Below are 19,986 nucleotides of genomic sequence, written 5' to 3' on the forward strand. Positions count from 1 at the left end.
AAGAGGTGGTCTATGAGAAGCTCAGCTAAGAATGCGTTACAAACCAGGCTAATTAACAACGTATGGTAAATAGTAGACTATACTCAAACGCTGAAGGATGGTGTATAATCAAAAAAAGTAAACGTCAGAACAGTAACATACATATCTCATGTCCAGAAAATAATAAACCACTGATATAATGATTGGCTATAGGTAAACATAAGAATTATTAGTCATTCAGGTAAAAGGATGCTGACCTTTGTTTTTAATAGCTTAGTGAAGATGGAGGTGAAGCTCTGTTGTAAGGTAATAGACGCTGTCTGGGATCCTTGTAATCTAATACCCTGAAAGCTAGTCATAATAGCTCAAGAGGAGACTGCTATACTATAGGGAAAAACAAATATATACCTGAGCTATGGGCATCCGTAGTGACACGACTTAGATCTAGCATAAACCCTATATACTGGTATATCAGAGCATAATAATGGGCACCAGAACAAAAACATTTGGGATCATAAATATGCAATAGGCTATTCAAATACCGGGGAGCTATACTAAATAGAAGTGAGATATACCAGGTGAAGCCCCCAGACTAGAAAGTGCATGAAGGGGACTATAACTTTCTATATACATTAAACGTAGACGTCTATAACGCTTATATGTTTTTTAGAATTAGCTCAAACCAATAATGATACCTATTATTTTAGCTAATACTAAACAGGAGGGAAGCATGCATCAGCAATAATAAACCAGACCACCAAATGGAACCCAAAAGAATACTGTAGACTATTACTTTGAGAATATGTGCCGATAGAGGGGGAATTACATATACACAAGATGTGGCAGTCGGAATACACCAAAGCTCTCGTTGGGGATGTCATGAGAGTAAGTAGAGCGTGTAGTAGGTCAATGTTATTATATAGAACTGGTAAAATTATGCAAAGCTTAATAAGTATGTGTGGATAGCCACTTAAAGGATTTATAACAATATATAAGATATATGAGCTGGGGCTACCGTATCTACTAAACTATTAATAGTGTGAGTCAGAGGGATGTTACTATGTCTGGAGGAGCTACTATTATAGAAGAAGGACAAGCCATCAGGCATGGATTGCCTAGAGGTTTCAAAATTAAATATATAACACTCGAAGGCAAAGAATACATATTATAAATAGCTTACTAGAGCAAAATAACCACATCTATGAACTTGGGGGAATAAATAACTGAAAATAATTACCTTCTTCTTTGTACAATTTTTGAGAGAATAGTAAATCCCCTCACTTAGCGACCTCTCATATGGAAATGAGCAAGATTAATAATCTGAGGTGTCTAGAACACATTATAAACTTATATATAGCAAGTGAAGGGTACTTGTTGTTATCTGCCCTTTGAAGGAACACAAGCCAATTATAACATAAGTAGATAAACCAAAAGACCCTTTACTAGGATTCAACATGTCTATGCTAGCATCAACACTTAGTTACAATAACCCCATCGACCAAGCTGGTAATCAAACCGGGGTATCAGTCCTGCAGTATTTGTATATTCAGCCAATCCCATGTCTGATCTGATGCTGTCCTCTGTAGCCCATAGCCCACAAGTTGTGGTAGAAAGACCTGGCGTTTCGACCCAGCAAGATAGATATGCTCCTTGTTCCTCGGATAGCTAAGTATTTGTCTGTCTTTAGGCCATGAGTCCCAGAAGGCAATTTACTGTTCAGTATAATTAGAATGTCTTCCAGCGCCCAACCTAATTCCTTAAAGCTCCTGGATAATAGGGTACCTCGCTTACCCTAATTAGAAATACAAATACAACAATAGTCCAAGAGCGCCACAGGCAAAAGGAATAGTCTGATAAATTAAGTAAAAATAAGTTAAAAATGGTCAAACATTTATTAACAAATCATAATTATTAACATGGATCCATGTGTACTACATATATACATATACAAACTAAAAAGATTTAATTTTCGAATATAAAAACGATGTAAATGTAAAAGAAATATCATATGAGGTCTCTCCAAAATAGGGAGATCAACAGATACGGAGATCAACAATGGGAGTTAAAAAACTTGCAGTAAAGAAATATTGCATCTACTAAATGTGTCCAATAGTTGTATTATATCCAATGGACGTATCCAATAGATGTGTCCTAGTAGTAAGACTTTCAATAAGGTAAATCCATAAGAAAAAATCCAGTGCTGTAAACTAGTGAAGTCCAAACGAAAATTATGTGAATTCCGTGATAAAATATATATATATATATATATATATATATATGGTGAAAAAATTAAAAATGTAAAAATTATGAAAAAAACTGTAAAAAACAAAAATAAAAATATATAAAAATATATATATATAAAAATATATAAAAAATATAAAAAATATAAAAAAATTGAAGAAGTGAAAAAATGTGTAAAAAAACAATGTGTTATAAATTTGTGAATAAGTACAATGAAATAAGAAATAGGTGTAATGTTAATAAGTGATCCTCCTTATAAGTGTTTCCTTAAAGGTGAATGTCTTGTATATATCCGTGTGAGTAGTGGAAGTTTTTCCTTCTGGTATCCTTTCAATAATTTCCTAGTAGTTCCTGTGAATAACAAAATATAACATAGTGCAATAACGTTTCCAAATATAAATGATATTAAAATAATGCTCACCAAATTGTCAACGCGTTTCGGCCTCTATATCAGGCCTTTCTCAAGACTATCTTATGGTGAGTACTGGTGGCTCTATTTGTATGTATTGATAACCAATAGATTGTCGTGGTTTTGGCGCTAAACACTCATTGACATTGACCCGGAAGTATTTTGGAGAGACCTCATATGATATTTCTTTTACATTTACATCGTTTTTATATTCGAAAATTCAATCTTTTTAGTTTGTATATGTATATATGTAGTACACATGGATCCATGTTAATAATTTACTGTTCAGTGACAGATGTAGCTGGTTTGTCAGACCCACAGAAGTTCCGATCTGGTGAGGAGAGGTTGGAGTCCACCGGACTACTGTGTTAGTATGGATCGGCAAGTCCTTTACCATCGAAGCCTCAGGTAAGAGCCCGACAGTCCGGTCGAGAACTTTGGTTGGCTTGGTGCACTGCACTTCTGCTAGATTATCTACTGCGTCATGTACCGGAGGGCCGATCGCATCCCCCCTTATACAGGTCGGGGCCCCATGTGAAAGCTGCGTGACCTGAAGCGGTGCTATTGGGGTATCAGACTCCTCGATATATCGGAGCTCTGGGAGCGCCAACAAATCCTTCTGCCAATCTGGATGGTCGGAAACCTCCTCCTCCATTCGCGTAGTGAGGAACGCAACTGGATTAGTATAAGGCATTGTCAGCATCTGAGCCAGCTCACCCAGCATTTTCTGTATAGCCCAGTAGTTTTTGTCGCTGCTGAGTGTCATAGTTAGTCTTCGTGTCCAACTCGATATTAGCACTTTAGTTTACTCCGTTAGATACGAGAATGTTAAGGCCTTCATAAACGTGTCCATCGTTAGGCTAAGCTAATGAGTCTTCTACTCTAGTGTATCTTGTGAACGTAGGATCATTGGTTGCTATTAGTTGTAGGCTTCATAATCTGCCGATTTCCAGCTCAGATAATAGCATGTATAGCTGATATTCAGTAAATATTCAGGAACCTTCTTTGCCAGTGCAAAAAATGCTAGCAGCCATGACAGTGGTCAGGACACGCCCCCACTGCTTAACCCTTTTGATACTCATAAAGATTGGATTGCCTGCTTGTTACTGAAACCTGTAACCATTCTACTGCTTAACTCTTTTGATACTCAGAAAGATTGGATTTCCTGCTTGTTACTAAATCCTGCATTTCCTAGTGACCATTCCTTTGCTGCACCCTTTGATTCTCAGAAACATTGGACTGCCTCATCTCACTGATCACTGCACTGCCTGGTAAGCATTTATTTTATCTTTGTGTTTCTCAGGGGCATAGAACTGTCTGCTTACTTCTGAACCCTACTCGGGCCTGTGACCTGCTCGTCATTAACCCTTGCAGCTTGTGGCATCAACTGTTCATGTACTTCCTCATTCCTTCAAAGTGTTATACTTAGTTCTGGAATTTTTCCTTATTTTTCCACTTGATGCTGGAATAAGAAGACATTTGGCCAGGATTGGTCTGATAAGGAAATATCCCACGAACATTAAAAGTACTTTTTTAAATATTATAATAAAGCCCCATGTTGATATGTAGACAATGATACAGCTAAAAACTACTGTACCAAATTTGTCATGGAAATAAATATTAATGCTATAATTTATCCTCAATAGTTTAAGGGGAAAAATAGCAGTAGGTGCAGTGATAAAACGCTTCAAAGTGACAATATATTAATGTTGCTCCACAAGCAATCACATGTGGGATTAAAGTTTAGTCCTAGAGGAGGAGGCAAAACACCCCACACAACAGAGCTTTAATCCCTCCCACTTTCCCATGATTCCTTATTCATTTTTTTGCCTCCAGCAAGGAGGATGGTGAAACTTGAAGTGCTAATCTATACAATGATTGAAAGGGGTTCAATTACTGATGTGAGACCTTCTTCAGAGAGCTGGTAATAGGACAGAGGGGTGTAAAGGAGTACATTGGCATTGAGAGTAAATCTCCCGCAGGAGTTTATCACTTGCCTGACACAGGTGTTGTTGGGACTGGTCCTGCAGCCTCATCCTGTTGGCCGCGTCGGAGTACTCCATTAGATCCTGTGTCAGTGCATACAACACATGATGGGATCTTCTACTGGAAGCAGGTCCTCTGCAGCTTCGTAAGCACAGTAGAGAGAGTGCTGACAGGTAACTAGATACTTGCACTCACATAGCCTGCAAGCTATTAACATAAACATGTACACATGATTCTAATACACCAGCTAACACTACACACAATTTTAGGCACTTTTACACATTTTGACATGTTTGCCTCTTCTGGGGCTGCTTTTGGTAGGAAAGCTCTGCAGGCCGCAGTACCTGTCTAGTACCTCTACCTGCCTTAACTGTATTTCCCTCCCTATTTCATGGTGGTCCTGTGGACTTCACAGCTTGAGTATAGGATTCCACATGTGATAGCTCATGGACTCTCACTATCTTATAAAAGAAAACAAAATTTATGCTTACTTGATAAATTAATTTATTTTGTGATGGTGAGAGTCCACGAGACTCACCCTTGATTGTTCCGGAACAGTTGGCAGCCGTACCAGTTTGTACTTCTTTTACCCTACTTTTCCTTTCCTACTTTCTTATTTTCTCCTGGCCATATGTATGACTAAGGTATCATAGGAAAGTGGGAGGGATTAGAGCTCTGCTGTGTGGGGTGTTTTGCCTCCTCCTGTAGGACTGGACTTTAATCCTACATGTGATGGCTAATAGACTCTCATCATCATGGTGTATATGGACTCCTAAAAATCCTTTATTTGCACTAGAGAAAGCCTAGGGCATTTTATTATTTTCACGCTAATAAAAACCTCATGTTAAAGAAATAAAAAAACAGATTGTAGAAGTTATTTATAAAAGTTAAGTGGAAAATTAATTTGTGTGTATATGATTTAAACACAAACAAATGTCCCCGTAAGCTACTTTGCATAGACAGTTTGTTTAGTAATACATTTCACCTGTGTCTGTAACGGAACAAAGACTCTGTGTGATATTATAATAAAACTAAAAAACTGCAACAGTAAATTTGCAGGTGAAAGTATATTTGCAAAACTGATCCCAATTAAATATGAAATGCACTGAAGTTTGCTAAAGTTTTGTTTTATTAAAATTTAAATATATTTCCAAAACTGTTGTGAGCGAAAACAATCCACATTCACTACACACGACTAAATTAGATGAGCTCAGCAAAACATGTTTTAGCTTGACCTGTGTTGTTCCTGTTTGGCAAATAATGATATTAGTTGGTCGGAAAACAACAATGAGGATACCATTGCTCATGTATTTCTCTGGATTGCTTGCATACTTCTTTTTTTCCTAAAATTGTTTCCGTTATGTTCATCCAAAAAAGCCTTATTCAGCATTCGTAAGGTCAGGTTAGGGTGAGATGCTTTTGTGTTTATTATGCTGACAGTAAACTAATTCTCTGTAAAAAAAACTAAATCTTTGTCAAAACCAGTACACTGTATGAAACTGAACTATGTCTTCCACAGCGAGATATCAGGACATTTCAGAAATACAAATAGAAGAAAATAATACCATTAAAATATATGAAAATGTCTTTGCGGAGATAGAAACACTGGAATTACCACTCGGATCCACTTTAAGGTATACTTTATATCTGTATACAAGCATAATGCTTTAAGTTCTAGCATGACATTAAAGTGCTGTAAAATGTATCATTTAAGTATACTATTTATTGAAATATATCTTTAACATAGTCTTGGTATGCTTTATAACGTGTTTGTTTGTGTGTATACTAAAATATATCTTTAATCATTACATGCAAATATATGTTGCTGACAGCCTTTTATTTGCATTTCTGGGGCTTTTAAATTGAGTTTTTAATTATGCACAAAGCGAGAATGATAGAATGGTTAGCTTTTCAAAACAATTCTGGAAACAACCTTTGATTTGACCTTTTTAGGTTATTTCCAAACATTGGCATTGTGGTAATGTGTGCATTAATGGTGAGAAATATCTGAATATGAATAATGTTTGCCATTATTATTGTACATTGTTGATTAAAAAATCTCTATCATTCAATGAAAAAGCACAATCTAGACATGAAAAAATATTTAAAAAACAACTAATTTTGTGCATGAAAAAAGGATGAGTTGGAGCAGTTTATTTGTATTTTGAAACTAGCATAAAGTGTGTAAACAACAATATATTATGTTTTAGGCAATATTTATGTCATAACACAGCTTATACATGCAACCTAAAGGTAGTTTTATATTGTTTATAATACTTTTGTATACATAGTACCATCAGATAGTACAGTACTGTAATCAGACAGGTAATAACTGCTGTTTTAAATAAATATAGATTTCCATTTGCATTTTAGAACCTAAACAACATACTAAAGACAGAGAAGATTGTGACTTATAGGTGGAGAAAAATAGTAACTTTGATAATATTGTTTTGAAAAAAATATTTGTTAAAGTTAGGATTTCAGAACAAGTTTGGATTTTGGAATTCCGGATTTGGGTATTTGTACCTATACCAGTCTGGGGATAGCCAAGTATAAAAGTATTTTACAAAATAATGGATTTTGCCCTTTAGGTCTAAAGCTATGTCGGGTTAGTACACATGAAGAATTGGCAATCTTAAAGCGTGTTCTTGAAATATAAAATATTGAAAAATATGAATAATTAAATTATTAAAAAATATTATTATTGTAACTGTAAAATATTCTAAATAGTCCATATAATGTATATATGTACATATATAATGTATAACTTTTACAGTATCTATAATATTTTTAATAATTATTAATATTTTTCAATTTCATATTTCAAATTTCAAGAACGAGCTTTAAGATTACGCATATATTACATTCATATGTTCTTCACATAGAAACGTTTTTCATTTTTATTAAATATCTATTTCTATATATATGTGATAATGTTAATGTAAAACATATATATGTATACCTATATATCTCTATGAAGAGAGAGAGAGATGAGAGAAAGATGAGAGAGATGAGAGAGAGAGATGAGAGAGAGATGAGATAAGAGAGAGAGAGAGAGAGAGAGAGAGAGAGAGAGAGAGAGAGAGAGAGAGAGAGAGAGAAATATGAATTTGCAATAAATATTTAATTTTCTTGTATGTAAAGAACTTTGGAATGTGAAATATTATTAACTCCTGTCAGGTTAATGCGTGAGCGATAAGTATTAGATTTTTTCTTCTACACTTTACATTGAAGTCTATGGGGTGAATAACTTAAAGAGGTTACAATATCCAAAGTCCTTTGGTTAGTGCACGTTAGGTTTTGCTCTCGCAAGCAAAAAGATTGCTTCTAGCGAAGTTTACGCTCGAGCAAAAGTGATAAATAGCACACCACTTGTAATCTGGTTCCTAGTATAGTAATTAACAGTATTATACATACATATAACTATATACACTTGTACAATATATCCACAATCCCTCAGCTCCTATAGGCTTATTAATAAGATTTTTTTTGTTCTTTGTTATCAGTGGTGATTGAATATATAGGCATTCCATGGAACTTTCATGGGCGTTCCATTGTGCATCCTGTACTATAATGGGGAAATATCGCTGGGAGTTTCTGATGTTGTAAACAATACCAGCCATCTTAGGTGAACATTTTTTTCACACATACCTGTCTTGCCACCTTTTAATTGGCGAGATCAACAACTGTAAGAAATCCACTGAATGTACAATGAAATTTACTTTGTATATCTAATATTTTAAATTTTACAAAACAGAAAACATTTTTACCTTTAGTGAACACACAGTATCTGTTATGTAAAGATGCTCCCTCCTCACTGCTGAGATCTGCGTTCACTGACTATGTGGTCAGGTTGTTGAACAGGCAGCGATCCCTGTAGTTTCCTATGGAAGGCACTCATCTGTACAGCGAGGGTCAGCCCACATTTTTATAATATTTTGCCCCAGTAGACCATTTGCGAGACTGGCAAAACTGACAATTTCTTGTGGATCTGGGGCCCATAGTTGAAGGACCAGTAAATACAGATTTGCATAATCAATGAATGCATGATAAAAAGACAATGCAATGGCAATAGGTGACTAAAAAGTGTAAATATAAAAAAAAACTGTGCAAATTTTGTTAATGGAAGTAAATTAAAAAGTTGTTTAAAATCACATGCTCTATCTGAATCATTAAAGGGACATGAAACCCCAAAAATTTCTTTCATGAATCATATAGGGCATACAATTTAAAAAAACTTTTTTATTTACTCCAATTAGCAAATTTGCATCATTCCTCTGCTATTCTTTATTGAAGGAGCAGTATTGCAATACAGGAAGGTAGCTGAACACATTCAGTGAACCTATGACAAGAGGTAAATATGTGCAGCCACCAATCAGCAGCTAGTTCCCAGTAGTGAATTACTGCTCCTGAGTCTACCTAGGCTTTTTTTCTTTTCAACAAAGTATACCACGAGAACAATGCAAACTAGATAATAGAAGTCAATTAGAAAGTTGTTAAAAATTGTAAACTCCATCTGAATCATCACAGAAAATGTTTGGGTTTCATGTGCTAAATTTTTTCTTTAATGATTCAGATAGAACATGCAAATTTAAGCAAATTTCTAATTTACTCCTATTATCAATTTTTCTTCATTCTCTTGCTATCTTTATTTAAAAAGCAGGAATGTAAATTTTAGGAGCCGGGCCATTTTGGTTCAGAACCTAGGTTTTGCTTGCTTATTGGTATAAAAGGAGTAAATTAGAAAGTTGCTTAAAAGTGCATGCTCTGTTTGAATCATGAAAGAAAACATGTAGGTTTAGTATCCCTTTAAGGTTAGGGTATATTGCACTGTATCCTTTTTTGTTCAGAAACCATAATTTGTAATCCTACATACTTGTAGACCAGATTCATAAAATATATAGAAATAAAACTTTTCCCCAACATGAAGCAAAATATATTTTTCTATAGTAATTATGCAGACTCAGTATGGTTCTCTCCATCTCTCTCTGTAATGTCCCTTCCCATATTTTCATCTAACCCTAACAACTGTGCACTTTTTGTTTCTGTAAGCCTCCCCATCTTTTGGTTCAACTCTTCTCTGTTCTTTTATCTCAAATTAGATTGAGTCTATTACTGAAAGGAGAAGGAAGGAATAGAGAGAAGAAGAAAAAAATTAAAGTTGCAAAAAATCTGTTGGGCAACCTGTAGACTACAGACCCCAAATGGACAATTAAAAACGTACTTTATTACTAGATTATTTGTGAAGCTGACTAAGTGAGATACTGCCACTTTGAGGTCAAACAGTGTAATTACACACTATGCGTTAATGATAGAAGGATACACTACAGTAAATTTACACTTACTATGCAGCTGCACTTTTATGAGATTATGTAAGGGTGTTATGTAATATTATAATTGTTATGCTGAATAAACAGTTTAGAAGCACCCATCCTACTGCATAGTCACACTCATCTCATCATCAGTATTTACAGTCTGCTGGGTACTGAAGCACATGCATCAGTTCTGATCATATAACATGCATCATTTCAACTTGATGACATAGCTTGCATAAGATTTTAAATAGAATGATTATTTAAAGGGACATTTCGGTCAAAATTTAAATGTACATAGATAAATTACATCTTTGAATAGAAACCTATTTGCAATAAACATGTATTGTCAAAAACGCTTCTAGTAAAAGTTATCAATGTTTTAGTGTTAGCATTTTTCTCTGCACGTGCATGTGAAGCATAGCTAGATATTCTCTGTGCACCAGCATTTTAAATACTGCAGCTGTTCAGAGCACCAGTGGGGCTTGTATTATGTCAGCAATTAAAGGGACACTGTACTCAATTTTTTTCTTTCGTGATTCAGATTGAGCATGAAATTTTAAGCAACTTTTTAATTGACTCCTATTATCAAATTTTCTTCATTCTCGTTATCTTTATTTGAAATGCAAGAATGTAAGTTTAGATGCCGGCCCACTTTTGGTGAACAACCTGGGTTGTCCTTGCTGATTGGTGGATAAATTCATCCATCAATAAAAAAGTGCTGTCCAGAGTACTGAAACCCAAAAAAAAGCTTAGATGCCTTCTTTTTTAAATAATGATAGCAAGAGAACGAAGAAAAATTGATAATAGGAGTAAATTAGAAAGTTGCTTAAAATTGCATGCTCTATCTGAATTACAAAAGAAAAAATTTGGGTACAGTGTCCCTTTAACAAACCGAGTAATTACCAGATGGTACAAGCACCTTATAATTTCTGAGCAAGTGCTGTGTTTAAAATGCGGGTGCACGGTGCATACATAAATACACTTTTGAAAGAGCTATAACTTTTATTAGAAGCATTTTTGCTAATACATGTGTATTACAAAAATTTTTTTATTCAAAACTGAAATGCATCCATGTGGATTCCAATTTTGGCTGGACTGTCCCTTTAACTCAAAAGCCTATGGTGACAATGTTTCATATTTCCCTCATTAACACCAATGCTAATGGGTAGATCATTTAATAACTCTTTTTGTTTCCACTATCTAAGTTTCTAGTCATAGGTCAATGCAGATTCCTTGTTAGTTTACATTTTACAGTTTACATTTATTTGTCTGAGTTTTGGAGCTTTTATGTTTAAACATAGAAATTTGGAAACTTCTATATTTAAAGGAACAGCCTATTCCAGAATTGTTATTGTTTTAAAAAATAGATAATCCCTTTATTACCCATTCCGCAGTTTTGCATAACCAGCATTGATATATTAATATACTTTTTACCTCTGTGATTACCATGTATCTAAGACTCTGCAGACTGCCCCCTTATTTCAGTTCTTTTGACAGACTTGAATTTGAGCCAATCAGTACTGACTCTTAAATAACTCCATGGGAGTGAGCACAATGTTATCTATATGGCACACTTGAACTAGCACTGTCTAACTGTGAAACAGTGTCAAAATGCACTGACATAAGAGGCAGTTTTTAACAGTTTAGAAATCAGTTTGAGCCTACCTAGGTTTATCTTTCAGCAAAGAATACCAAGGGAGCAAAGCAAATTTGATGATAAAAGTAAATTGGAAAGTTGTTTAAATTTGCATGCCCTATCTGAATTAAGAAAGTTAAATATCGACTAGACTGTCCCTTTAAGCTTCTATATTTAAGAACTTGATGCTAGAGTTCATAGACACTAAGAATAGCCTACATCTCACCCCTGCATTAAAGGGGCTTGAAACCCCCAATTTTTTTCTTTCATGATTCGGATAGAACATGCAATTTTTAATAGCAATTTACTTCTATTATCAAATGTGCTTCATTCTCTTGGTATCCTTTGTTGAATGAGCAACAATACACTACTGAGAGCTAGCTGAACACATTATGGAACCAATTATAATATACACAAATGTGCAGCCACCAATCAGTAGCTAGCTTCCAGAAGTACATTGCTGCTCCTGAGCCTATCTAGGTATGCTTTTCAACAAAGGATAAAAAGATAAGCAAATTATATAATACAAGTAAATTGGACATTTGTTTAAATTGTATGCGCTATTTGAACCTTGAAAGAAGAATTCCCAGCTAGGTGTTTGGATTCTACCAGTGAAAGGAGGAAGGCGGCTGTATAGTAAGTCTGGCCCAGCAAAACCAGGACAAAACATTGTGGTTCTCAATGTGAAAACTACTCTGAGCTCATGAGTGGGCTGATATAGCCTATCTTGTTAAAATAATGTGCTGCACAATAGCACTGCATTGTAAAGCCACGCAATGGTCTACAATGTTGTCTCTATGAAAAATTGACATTAGTCTGTTTGTTGCAAATATAACAAGAATTATTATTTGTATTATTATTACTATTGTTATTATTATTATTAATAATTATTTGTAAAGTGCCACATATAGTGATTCATGGCAACCCCCCACAAAAAAACAAAAAAAAAAAACCCAAGATACATAAAACAGACTAATCATGACAAATTAATACAATAGGAGGAAGGCAAGGTAGTTCTCAAAAGATGTTACAATCTACAAGAGAGCTTACACTCTACAATAGAGCTTACATTCTACAATAAAGCTTACACTCTACAGGAGAGCTTACACTCTACAATAGAGCTTACATTCTATAATAAATCTTACACTCTACAGGAGAGCTTACACTCTACAAGAGAGCTTACATTCTACAGGAGAACTTACAGTCTACAAGGGAGCTTACAATCTACAGGAGAGCTTACAATTTACAGGAAATCTTACACTCTACAGGACAGCTTACAATCTACAAAATAGCTTAACCTCTACAGGAGAGCTTATACTCTACAAGAGAGCTTACACTCTACAAGAGAGCTTACATTCTCCAGGAGAGCTTACACTCTACAAGAGAGCTTACATTCTCCAGGAGAGCTTACACTCTACAAGAGAGCTTACATTCTTCAGGAGAGCTTACACTCTACAAGAAAGTTTACACTCTACAGGAGAGTTGACAATCTACAGGAGACCTTACACTCTACAAGAGAACTTACACTCTACAGGAGAGCTTACAATCTACAGGAGAGCTTACAATCAACAGGAGAGCTTACACACTACAGGAGAGCTTATACTCTACAGGAGAGATTACAATCTACAAGAGAGCTTACAATCTACAGGAGAGCGTATACTCTACAGGAGAGCTTACAATCTACAGGAGAGCTTACACTCTACATGAGAGCTTACACTCTACATAAAAGCTTACAATCTACAAGAGAGCTTACACTCTACAGGAGAGCTTACAATCTGCAGGAAAACTTACACTCTAAAGGACAGCTTACAATCTACAAGAGAGCTTACACTCTACAGAACAGGTTACAATCTACAGGAGAGCTTACAATCTACAGGAGACCTTACACTCTACAAGAGAACTTACACTCTACAGGAGATCCTACAATCTACAAGAGAGCTTACAATCTACAGGAGAGCTTACAATCTACAGGAGACATTACACTCTACAAGAAAACTTACACTCTACAGAAGATCTTACAATCTACAAGAGAGCTTACAATCTACAGGAGAGCTTACATTCTACAGGAGAGCTTAAAACCTACAAGGGAGCTTACAATTTACAAGAGAGCTTACACTCTACAGGACAGCTTACAATCTACAAAAGAGCTTAAACTCTACAGGAGAGCTTATACTCTACAAGAGAGCTTACAGTCTACAGGAGAGCTTACACTCTACAAGAGAGCTTACATTCTTCAGGAGAGCTTACACTCTACAAGAGAGCTTACATTCTACAGGAGAGTTTACAATCTACAATTGAGTTTACATTCTACAGGAGAGCTTACACTCTACAAGAGAGCTTACATTCTACAGGAGAGCTTACACTCTACAAGAGATCTTACATTCTTCAGGAGAGCTTACACTCTACAATAGAGCTTACATTCTACAGGAGAGCTTACACTCTACAAGAGAGCTTACATTCTTCAAGAGAGCTTACACTCTACAAGAGAACGTACACTCTACAGGAGAGCTTACAATCTACAAGAGAGCTTACAATCTACAAGAGAGCTTACACTCTACAAGAGAGCTTACATTCTACAGGAGAGCTTACACTCTACAGGAGAGTTGACAATCTACAGGAGACCTTACACTCTACAAGAGATCTTACATTCTTCAGGAGAGCTTACAATCTACAATTGAGCTTACATTCTACAGGAGAGCTTACACTCTACAAGAGAGCTTACATTCTACAGGAGAGCTTACACTCTACAAGAGAGCTTACATTCTTCAGGAGAGCTTACACTCTACAAGAGAGTTTATACTCTACAGGAGAGTTGACCATCTACAGGAGACCTTACACTCTACAAGAGAACTTACACTCTACAGGAGAGCTTACAATCTACAAGAGAGCTTACACTCTACAGAAGAGGTTACAATCTACAGGAGAACTTACACTCTACAGGAGATCTTACACTCTACAGAAGAGGTTACAATCTACAGGAGAGCTTACACTCTACAAGAGAGCTTACACTCTACAAGAGAGCTTATACTCTAAAAGAGAGCTTACACTCTACAGGAGAGCTTACAATCTACAATTGAGCTTACATTCTACAGGAGAGCTTACACTCTACAAGAGAGCTTACATTCTACAGGAGAGCTTACACTCTACAAGAGAGCTTACATTCTTCAGGAGAGCTTACACTCTACAAGAGAACTTACACTCTACAGGAGAGCTTACAATCTACAAGAGAGCTTACATTCTACAGGAGAGCTTACACTCTACAGGAGAGTTGACAATCTACAGGAGACCTTACACTCTACAAGAGAGCTTACATTCTACAGGAGAGCTTACACTCTACAGGAGAGTTGACAATCTACAGGAGACCTTACACTCTACAAGATAACTTACACTCTACAGGAGAGCTTACAATCTACAAGAGAGCTTACACTCTACAGGAGATCTTACACTCTACAGGAGAGCTTACAATCTACAGGAGAGCTTACACTCTACAAGAGAACTTACACTCTACAGGAGAACTTACAATCTACAAGAGAGCTTATACCCTACAGGAGAGCTTACAATCTACAGGAGATCTTACACTCTACAGGAGAGCTTACAATCTACAGGAGAGCTTACACTCTACAAGAGAACTTACACTCTACAGGAGAACTTACAATCTACAAGAGAGCTTATACCCTACAGGAGAGCTTACAATCTACAAGAGAGCTTACACCCTACAGGAGAGCTTACAATCTACAAGAATCCATAATTATGGAAATGTAGCTGAAGAGTTTCTACTGTCAGTTTGTTATAAATGGCCACCAAGAAAATACATTTTTACCCCCTTTGGCAAACTTCCAACACCTGTGCAGGCGTTTAGTCCAGCACGTGGCACTGAAGGGGTAAAACAGAATAAAATGAATGGCTATATATCTACAAGCATGCTTATTTCATCTCCATTTATTGCGTGAACCGTTTTATTTTTCCGTATAATTTACGCACTTCCATCTATTCTTTTGCAATATATGATTTTAAAAGGATGTTCCTTTAACCCAAAAAAATTCTTTCATGATTCAGATAGAAAAACACAATTTTAAACGGCATTCCAATTTACTTCTATTATCTAATTTGCTTCATTCTTTAGATGTCCTTTGTTGAAGAAATAGCAATGCACATGGGTGAGCAAATCACACAAAGCATGTATGTGCAACCACCAATCAGCAGCAAGTGAGCCTATTTAGATGTGCTTTTCAACAAAGGACATCAAGAGAATGAAGTGAATTCGATAATATAAGTGAATTGGAAAGTTTTTTTTTAAATTGCATGCTCTTTCTAAATCATGAAAGAAAACAATTGGATTTTATGTCCCTGTAACTATGATGTATTACTTGTAAGCCCTTATACATATTGCCTTCATCTGTATTACAAATGTGAAAAGGTTGAACACTCAATGTAGAGATTGTCAACATCAAAATTTAGGAAATACAGTAGTAGAAATTACACCATACAAGGTTAATTAATACAGTAACATTGCATGGTTGTTTCATGGTTGCTTTTAGTTTAAAAACCCCCATCATATAGGAAATTTCTAATCGCAGCCCCAGTTAAGACATTCCTTGTGTAATGCATAGAACAGGAAACTATCACAATTACTGTAGGAAGTGGCCCAAACCATTGTTCCAAGCCTGTGAAGTAAAATCAACAAATGCTCAGAAAAAAAGAAAAACACAAGTCTAAAATGCAGTAATAAATTAAATATATGTTCCTATACATTACAGTGTAAGACATCCTCTGTTGTATAGATACAATGCAGAGAGATTGCACAATGTTGCACAAAGTTATTGCAAATACTATAAATACAATCTAAAATGAACACAAATTATAAGGAACACTAAAGTAAAAATTAATTTTATATGATTTAGATAAAGCATGTAATTGTAAACAACTTTTTTGAAATGCACACTTTGTGAGACACCAGCTCCTACTGAGCATGTGCAAGAATTCACAGTATATATATATATATACAGTACATATATACATATATATATAGAAAAGTATGTGTCTGCGCCTTTCTTCTGTGGAAATATGATGCAAAGATTATGGGGTCCTAACTCCCCTATCCCCAAGCACTTACTTCAAGGGAACTCAATCAATATGAGGTAAGTAGTCACCCTTCAAAGTTAAACTCCATACAGAGCTGCAAACTCCAGGTCCGTCAGATGATCAGTCAGTAAAACCAGAAGATGAATCAATTGTGCTGTAAACTGAGGCCGTGTATCAAATCCCCACTGTATAGCTTGGTGTCTTGAAGTACATGTAGAGGGAACAGACAAAGGGTCCAAAAATAGTGAAGTACGTCTTTATTAAAACAAAATCACATAAGACACAATTGTCAGTCCACTCACACAGTAAAACCTCAATCCATATGAGTTAAGTTTAAAGCCTATATTCATAAACCAATACAGTGGCGACAGGATCGTACATAAAACCTCAGAGTCTCTGATGACTCAAAGCATACCCGTACAGCGTCCCTGACGCGTTTCAAAGTTGCCTTCTTCCTCAGATGGATAGAAGTACGGAATTAGAGGGATAGAAGTAATTCCATACTTCTATCCCTCTGAGGAAGAAGGCAACTTTGAAACGCGTCAGAGATCCCCTTTTAAAGCAATTTCATCCTGCACTGACCTAATAACCTTACACAACTTTGTATCATTTGCAAAAATAGAGACGTTGCTATTTATTCCTTGCTCCAAGTCATTAATAAAAATATTAAAATGAACAGGGCCCAGTACTAATCCCTTTAAAATTTGTCAGACAAAATCTGCTATTCATTTGAAATTAAGACTTTATACTTTTTCATTGTCTTTTTATTATCCATCTGTTGATTAAGCAATTCTACTGTATCAAATGGTCCTTTAAGGCATCATAAGGCTGTGTAATGCAACATGATACTGCACTCTATGGAAGGCAAGGATTTAAAGGGACATTAAACACTTTAAGGGGTCAAATTATCAATTGCCGGGCAGACATGATTCGCTGTCAGCATTTAACATTGCACAAGCCGCCCCCAGCACATTTGCGGCCAGTCGGCCATTAGTAGGGGGTGTCAATCATCCCGATCGGATTGGATGACTACAGTCCACCACCTAAAAGGTGGTGGACAAGTTAAGGAGCAGCGGTCTTACGACCGCTGCTTCTTAACTTCAGTTTCTGACGAGCCGGAAACTACGGGCATAGAAAGCAGAATCCGCTGCTTGTTAAATCTACCCCCATGACTGTAGTAAAAATTAAAAAAGTGGAATATAGTTTCATTATTTATTTTTCCCCTTTTTCTGTAATTGAATTCTAAAAAATTATTTCCAATTCTTGTTAAAAATGGAAGTGTATAATTCAGACTTAAAGGGACATTAAACCCAATTTTTTTAATTCCTGATTCAGATGTGATTTTAAACAACGTTCCAATTAATTTCTATTATCTAACTTGTTTGTTCTCTTGATATCCTTTTTGAAAAAGATACCTATGTAGACTCAGGAGCTGCTGATTGGTGGCTGCACACATATGCTTCATGTTATTGGCTCACCAAATGCATTCAGCTAGCTCCCAGAAGCGCATTGCTGTGTCTTCAAATAAAGGACACCAAGAGAATAAAGCAAATTAGATAATAAAAGTATTCTCTGTCTGAGTAATGAAAGGAAAATGTTGGGTTTCACAGACCTTTACAGTTGGTGCATTCCACACTGATACTGATTGCACACTTCACTTCATATTATTCTTAGGCTATTTTTGCTTTAAATACATCCCTACATCTAGCATGTACAATATTAAGGGCCAGCTTACAAGTGAAGCACAAATTAACGCTCCCGCTTGAGCGTTAATTGTGCTAGAAGTAAGATGTTTGCGCCTGCCAGGTTGCGCTCGTATTATGAGTTGAAAGTAAACTGTTTTTGCTCTCGCGCTAACTCGACTATATTACATAATACAGGTGGCCCTCGGTTTACGCCGGCTCAATTTGCGCCGTTTCAGAATAACAACCTTTTTTTTCAGTCATGTGACTGTTATTGAAAAGCATTGAAAAGCAGTACACTAATTAAAATAGCCAGTAGGTGGAGCTGTCCACTTGTGTTGCAGCAAAGTTATGCTAATTAGCAGACTGAAAGGAATCTGTGTACACAGAACAGACCTTAGCTATCGAGTAGCTTTCAAGCAACAAGACCTATCAGCCACTTCCCGAATCCCTATTATCTTCCTGTCCAGCTGCTTGAGGTGAGGGTGCCTAACTGCCTATTAATCACTCCAGATTGAAATGCATAGAATAGGTGCAGACCCAATTTTATCTAACATGCTAATAATGCAGATAACTGTTTGCATAAAAATGCAAGTAAAAAAATGTTTTTGTTCATTAAACTTAGTTTGATGATACAGTCTGTTGTGTGATTATTTAATTACGTTTATAATGCTGTTTAGCATTTAAAGTCTTCATTTCAAAGCTTTAAAAATAATGTATTAGGTGTTACTTATGTCAATTTTGAGAGGGGCCTGGAACCTAACACCTCACTTCCCATTGACTTACATTATAAACTGGGTTTCAATTTACAACGGTTTTAATTTACAACCATTCCTTCTGGAATCTAACCCCGGCATAAACTGAGGGCTACCTGTATATAGGTATAGATATATACAATAAATATAGAAATATCTATTTAGAAATGCATAGAACATATTCTGCTATGTGCAGAACATTGGAATGTGAAGTATTTACAGTAAATACATAGTTAAAACCTATATTAAATATGAATATTGCATAAATATGCTATTACATGTTTTCATCTATTTAAAGGCAAAGGGCTCCAGTGCACATATATATATATATATATATATATATATAATATATATATATAATATACATATATAGACATGTATATGTATGTATGTCTATGTTAAAGCTCTTTGGCTACCTTTTTTTTCCTAACACCTGAGATAAATATTTCACATTCCAATGTTCTGCACATAGCAGAATATGTTCTAAATTTTTCTATTTAGATAGTCCTATATATATATATATATATATATATATATATATATATACCTGTATATAATCATGTGTGTGTGTGTATATATATATATATATATATATACTGTATATATATATATATATATATATATATATATATATATATATATATATATATGTGTGTGTCTAGATATATTTAGTGCCAAAATACCTTCAGATATATGTAGAAATATTTATTTCTGAATAAAAAGAACATATTCTGCTATGTGAAGCACATTTGAAGCTGAAATATTCATATTTTCATGTCTGATTAGCTTACATGAGAATATGCAATTGGGTTTGCGCACGAGTTGGGTGTTAGTCTTTTTCCCATTTTTTTTTATCAATTGACATTTATGGGGAATATGTGAACGCGCACACAATTTTGAA

The 19,986-nt window shown here is 35.4% G+C and overlaps 1 protein-coding gene across 1 annotated transcript in view; it reads left to right on the forward strand.

Moving 5' to 3' along the window:
• The first annotated feature begins 6,119 nt into the window (after positions 1–6,119).
• EXOC6 (exocyst complex component 6) overlaps positions 6,120–19,986 on the forward strand; it is a 796,835-nt gene continuing 782,968 nt past the window's right edge. Inside the window, exon 1 of the mRNA XM_053692417.1 lies at positions 6,120–6,249. Within this exon, the coding sequence (XP_053548392.1) occupies positions 6,122–6,249 (128 nt within the window). The 5' untranslated portion in view covers positions 6,120–6,121. The remainder of the gene's footprint in view (positions 6,250–19,986) is intronic.

This window comes from Bombina bombina, chromosome 9 (assembly GCF_027579735.1).
Source record: "Bombina bombina isolate aBomBom1 chromosome 9, aBomBom1.pri, whole genome shotgun sequence".
Lineage (NCBI taxonomy): Eukaryota > Metazoa > Chordata > Amphibia > Anura > Bombinatoridae > Bombina > Bombina bombina.